The 6,000-nt window shown below is 45.3% G+C and overlaps 1 protein-coding gene across 3 annotated transcripts in view; it reads left to right on the top strand.

Moving 5' to 3' along the window:
* Positions 1-3,446, top strand: part of theg (theg spermatid protein) — a 29,257-nt gene extending 25,811 nt beyond the window's left edge. For all 3 annotated transcript variants that reach the window (XM_048243933.1, XM_048243939.1, XM_048243946.1), the window contains exon 8: positions 3,195-3,446. In XM_048243933.1, the coding sequence (XP_048099890.1) occupies positions 3,195-3,338 (144 nt within the window). In that variant the 3' untranslated portion in view covers positions 3,339-3,446. The remainder of the gene's footprint in view (positions 1-3,194) is intronic.
* The last annotated feature ends 2,554 nt before the right edge of the window (positions 3,447-6,000 follow it).

Below are 6,000 nucleotides of genomic sequence, written 5' to 3' on the forward strand. Positions count from 1 at the left end.
TTTTTTTATACAAATAAACAAAACATGTAGGTTATTGTGAGTAAAGGGATAGACTACACACTGACAACAGCAGATGTCCATAAGCCTCTATCTACTGTAGCCTACATCCAAGTAAATTAGATATGTTGGCATAACATGGGCTGATGTTACATGGGATAGATGTTTTTCTTTACAAAATAAATCTTTAATATTAATGGATTGAAAAGAGGTATAATACCAGGCATGATCGAATAGGGCCCACATAAAAGAAAATGGACAATACCCACATCAGTGCCTATCAACACAAGTGGTTTTCATAGGTCAGGATTGTTAGGCTCTAAAACAGATTGTCAACATTTTAGAGCTACTGTAAAGGATTCAGTTTGCACTTTCAGGAACACATTGGATCCCGTTTAGATAGATATTCAACATTAAAGATGGGTCGCTATCCAAAATGTGTCTTGTGAGTATAGCTATGTCTGTTTTTGGCTGCATGCATGAAAGCCGACGTGAACAATTTTTGTTTTCTCGGCTCGAGGTGCTACTCAAAAAAATTTTGCAAGGTTGGCAGGTCTGCAATGGTAAAGTGGCTAGTGGATAGACAGTTCAAGACATGGAGGTGGTGAAGAGGCAGACAGACTATCCGGAGAAGTCTATTTCTCCTCTTCCCTTAAGTGATGCATTGAACAGTTCAATGGCCCTGGAGATGAATGACTTCCTCAGTCTGTCTGTTGTGCAAGGCAGTGAGCGAAGTCTCCAGCTGATCAGGCTCTTCTACTTAACAATAGTTCTGTGGAGTGGATGACACTCATTGTCCAAGATGTTGATCAGTTTGTTCAGGGTCCTTTTGTCAGATATTGAAGTGATGCACTCCAGTTCAGCCCCACTACAGAGCCAGCTTTCCTTACCAGCCTGTCAAGTCGCTCCGCATCCTTCTTCTTTGTGCTTCCTCCCCAAGATACCACTGCATAGAAGAGGACGCTGGCAACAACAGACTGGTAGAACATCCTGAGGAGCTTGCTGCACACATTGATGGAGCGCAGCCTCCTCAGGAAGTACAGCCTGCTCTGCCCTTTCTTGTAGAGTGCGTCAGTGTTGGCTGACCAGTCCAGTTTATTGTCCAGGTGGAGACCCAGGTACTTGTAGGTGCTTACCACCTCGACATTGACCCCATCAATGGAGACTAGTAGCAGAGTGGGCTTAGACCTGCGGAAATCCACCACCATCTCCTTGGTCTTTGAAGTGTTGAGTTGGAGATGATTGAGTTTGCACCATTGCACAAAGTCCTCCACCAGGCTCCTATACTCCTCCTCCTGCCCGTTCCTGATACACCTTACAATTGCAGTATCGTCAGAAAACTTCTGCATGTGGCATGACTCAGTGTTGTAGCAGAAGTCAGATGTGTACAAGGTGAACAGGACTGGAGAGAACACAGTTCCCTGTGACGCTCCGGTGCTGCTGATCACAGTGTCAGAGAGACAGTTCTTCAGTCTGACGAACTGTGGTCGCTCCGTCAGGTAATCTGTGATCCAGGTTACCAGGTGAGCGTCCACACCCATCTTGTCTCCCAGTCTGAGGGGTTGGATGGTGTTAAAAGCACTTGAGAAATCAAAGAACATGATTCTCACAGCACTTTTCCCCTTGTCCAGGTGAGAATGTGTCCTCTGTAGAAGATAAATGATGGCATCGTCCACGCCCACTTTCTCCTGGTATGCAAACTGTAACGGGTCTAGTGCATGGCATACCTGGGGTCTGAGCATACCTAGGACGAGTCACTCCATTGTCTTCATCACATGTGATGTTAGAGCGACAGGTCTGTAGTCATTAAGCTCACTAGGATGTGGCTTTTAGGGACAGGGGTGAGACATGATGTCTTCCACAGTGTTGGAACTTGTCCAAGGCATAGACTTAGATTGAACATGTGCTTCAGTGGCTCCCCCAGCTCAGCAGCACAGGCCTTGAGTAGCCTTGGACACAGTCTGTTAGGCCCCGCTGCCTTACTCGTGTTCAGTTTCTTTAGTTTAGCGCTCACTTGTTTTCCTCTGATGATGGGGGGTGTAAGGGGATGGGAGGGGGAGGGGTGCATCTGGGATCTGTGTGTCTGATGACTGTTGACTGAGGTCGTTGTCGCCTCATTGTTCAGTGCATGCTTTACAGCAGTATGTCTCCGTGACTGCCCAGTGGCGTGCAACAGACCAACTGTTCGTCCGTTTTGGGGCCTGCCAGATAGGAACTGCCCTGTCAAAACAGAGACTGGCACATTGGGTTTCAGAGGCCATCAGCAGTGCTTACCGTTCTGCCGACCAGCGACCAGCGCCTGCTTCTGTGAGGTGTCACTCAACGCGTGCTATTGCAACCTCTTGGGCTGCATTGGGGGGATAACTCTTGCCAATGTATGTTTTGCGGCTACTTGGTCATCGCCATGTACGTTTTCAGGACTGAGGTGTTTTATTCCTCGTGACTTGGTGGTATAAGTCTTCCACTCTGTCTGTCTGGAAGTATGAAATAGAACGCTGGTTACAAATGTAACCGTGGTTCTATGAATAGTGGAAGACCGCCAGAGTTCTTGGTCACTCGGAATTGAGAGAATGACCATTGAGAAAGATCATGACGTATCAATATATATACATATATATTAGGGCGTCATGAGGTCACAAGATGACAACCAATCAATAAGTTCTCGTAGCCAATGCACAAGTGATATGATATTGATGCATTGGCTACGAGAATATTTCATGATATTTCCACTCTGTTTCCGCCTCTGACGGTCTTCCACTATTCATAGAACCACGGTTACATTCGTAACCAGTGTTTGTCTTTGTGGGAAAAAACATGGATGCCACCAGGGCAGCAGCTGTCTCGGTAGTACTGGGCGCTTGCCTAGAACACGAGAGCAAGCTTGGGGATGATTTACACTTGCATTCATATTCCAGCTTCATCACACTTACAATTTTAATTTCAACAAATGCTGTGCATTTTTCTAGAGCCACGAGGGGGGGAGTAGCTATTGTTATTGTTAGCTACATTAGCCTCTTTAGTAAACCAGCTCGTAAACAAAACTTTACATTGTATTACAAGCACAGCAATGCATAAATTGGTGCCCGGATTTAAGCAGCAATGTAATCAAGTGTCTAAGAGCATTTAAAATCGACATTAAATCGACCATGTCATGCGTGCATGTCTCTCCCTCTCTCTTTTTCTGTGTGTGTGTGCAGGAGCTGTCCCAGCCTAAGCCCCGGCGTGGTCTGTTCGAAGGCGACAACCCCTACACCGTGAGCCCAGCCGCCAGAGCCGCTTCCGCCTCCCCTCGCACCCAGGAACTCAGCCTCCCACTGGCCCGCAAATGCAGGAAAACATAGAGAGAGAGAGAGAGAGAGAGAGAGAGAGAGAGAGAGCTCTTGTCCCTTACTGCACGATTTCAGCTGTTAATATGCAGTAATTATGTTGCAATAAAAGAAGAACATTTAGGTGTTGCTCAGTCTGTCATCCTTTACAGATTTAACCATCCTTGGAATAGAGGGCTGTCATTTTTAAGAAAAAGGGCAAGTTAGAGGAATGCATAGGAAGGACTTTTGTCCAACACCTTTGAAGACTTTCAAAGGAACTTTGTGAGTAGGATTGTAGATTATCTTTACTTCCTCTACCTTGGACAACATAGTGACTCAGATATCATACACAAACACAAATGCTGTGGAAATACAGAGACAGTAGAAACATATAAATAACCAGACCTTTATGCTAAGATAGTTAGAAATATATAAATAACCAGACCTTTATGCTAAGATAGTTAGAAATAAACAGACACACAGATAACCAGACCTTTATGATAAGATAGTTAGAAATACATAGATAACCAGACCTTTATGATAAGATAGTTGGCCATATCTTGTTCATTTGCCCTAAATTATAAGATGCTGAAATCACATTTCATAAAAATTGCTTTAAAAGCGAAATGTATTTAATCTGCATAACCTTTTGCACATTTATCTTTCTTGATACCATGCCACGAGAGAAAAAAGTTTGTATTAGACTATATGATCCGGCTGTGTGCAGGGCCGAGCCGTGCAATTCAACCCAATGCACGAAGACCAGACTCAGCACACAGGCGGATTCGAACCTGCGAACAGCTGCACCTCGGAGCGGAAGTTGAGCGTGTTGACAATTGAGCTAAAATCCCCTGGGTTGCTCGCGGAAAAAAAAAAACAGGATGTGGCAGCTAACTCATAGACGGCAGTTCAGAGTTTGTGCCCTTATATTTTGTGAAATGTAGCGAGATATAGGCACTATTAATCCAAAACTTTGGTTTGCTGAGCTTGTGTAAGCTACAATTTAGTTTGACCAGACCTAACTGTAGTAAACAACGTCTAAACGTCTCTCTTTAGCACCCCCGCTGGGTTGCTGGCTAGTTTGCACCTCAGAAACGTGTCTGGTGGAACGTTTGGCTGGGTTTGCCCAAACGGTCCCAGGGGAACGTTTCCCTAATGAGACCAGGTTGATGATAGGCTATATGATCAAGCCATGCAACAATAGACCTCTGAAGTTCGCCTACAAAAAAGAACCAAAACGGCCATCTTTGCCCAAATAAGGATTGGATAACGGTTAATTAACGGTTGTTAAAGGGACACCAGGCAAGCCTGATGCTTTTTCTCTACGAAACTCCCCCTAGCGTCTGTACATGTCGATACGTGTACGAGCCCTCGCTTGGTCTGAAGTTCTTTTGCTTTTCTTTGCATCTTCCGTCAAGGGTTTTCACTGCTTCTTCGCCAGCTTTGCCATTATGCACACGTTTGCAACAATCGCTAGCGTTTCGTTAGCCTGCCTCTGTGCTGTGGATGCAGGATGTAAACGGATCCTGCTTCTCGCGATGTCTAAGACTTTGTGAGACAGGTCGGCGGGTGCGATACACTGAACTTGCAAGCGGGATATTCTTCCTACAGGCAGTAGGAGCGGGCGAGCGAGTCTTCATTCACCCTGTAATGAGTCATTTAACCATATACCGACTTACGAAGATGATTTAATTAACACAAGAACGTTGCCTGGTGTCCCTTTAATTGAAGCTAACTCGCTATGGCAAGTTGCATTGCAAGTTAGCTCTGGGGTAGCAAAAGTCTAAGTGTGCCGCCTTCACATACCGGAGATCACAGTATTCACTGGAAGGCAGAGGACAAAAGTGTGTTGAGGAAAACGTCTGCATTTCAGACTTTTTCATCCCCGGGAGAGTTTAATAGGGGCGATAATTCAAAATCCCCATGTTATTTTCCCATAGGAAAAATCGGCAGATACCGGATGTCAAAGATGGCAGCTTTTTTGTAGGCGAACTTCAGTGGTCTATACAAAGCACGTGCATGCAACTAGGGGCAGAAAGAGTTATGTTGTTAAACAAGGAATTGATATGTTGCACAACCAGAACCAGCAATAGATAGAAAATGCTCAATGATCCTAAAGGAATGTGAATGTTCTGCTTTTGTGTTTCAACAAACAGGATATTCGTATTCCTTTAGGAATAATGCCACTACTCCCATGAGTAGCCTAATATGCTCATATGCGCACAAGTTTGGGACTGATTTACTTAGAACCGAACTGAATGATGAGTAATAGTGCTTTTGGGTGCTTTTACCAAATATAGGCCTACTGAACAAATGTACAACCACAGGGTATAAGTATAAGTATATATACTTTTTTGATCCCGTGAGGGAAATTTGGTCTCTGCATTTAACCCAATCGGTGAATTAGTGAAACACAAACAGCACACAGTGAACACACAGTGAGGTGAAGCACACACTAATCCCGGCGCAGTGAGCTGCCTGCTTCAACTGCGCTTGGGGAGCAGTGAGGGGTTAGGTGCCTTGCTCAAGGGCACTTCAGCCACGGCCCACTGGTCGGGGCTCGAACCGGCAACCCTCCGGTTAGGTCCAGAGTGCTAACCAGTGGGCCACGGCTGCCGCCTAGGGTAGTCTGTATGGACATTGTTGTTCCCACGAGAACTGTACGCTGCTTTCCAAACAACAAGCCTAGGATAAC

Source organism: Alosa alosa, chromosome 1, assembly GCF_017589495.1.
Source record: "Alosa alosa isolate M-15738 ecotype Scorff River chromosome 1, AALO_Geno_1.1, whole genome shotgun sequence".
Classification (NCBI taxonomy): domain Eukaryota; kingdom Metazoa; phylum Chordata; class Actinopteri; order Clupeiformes; family Clupeidae; genus Alosa; species Alosa alosa.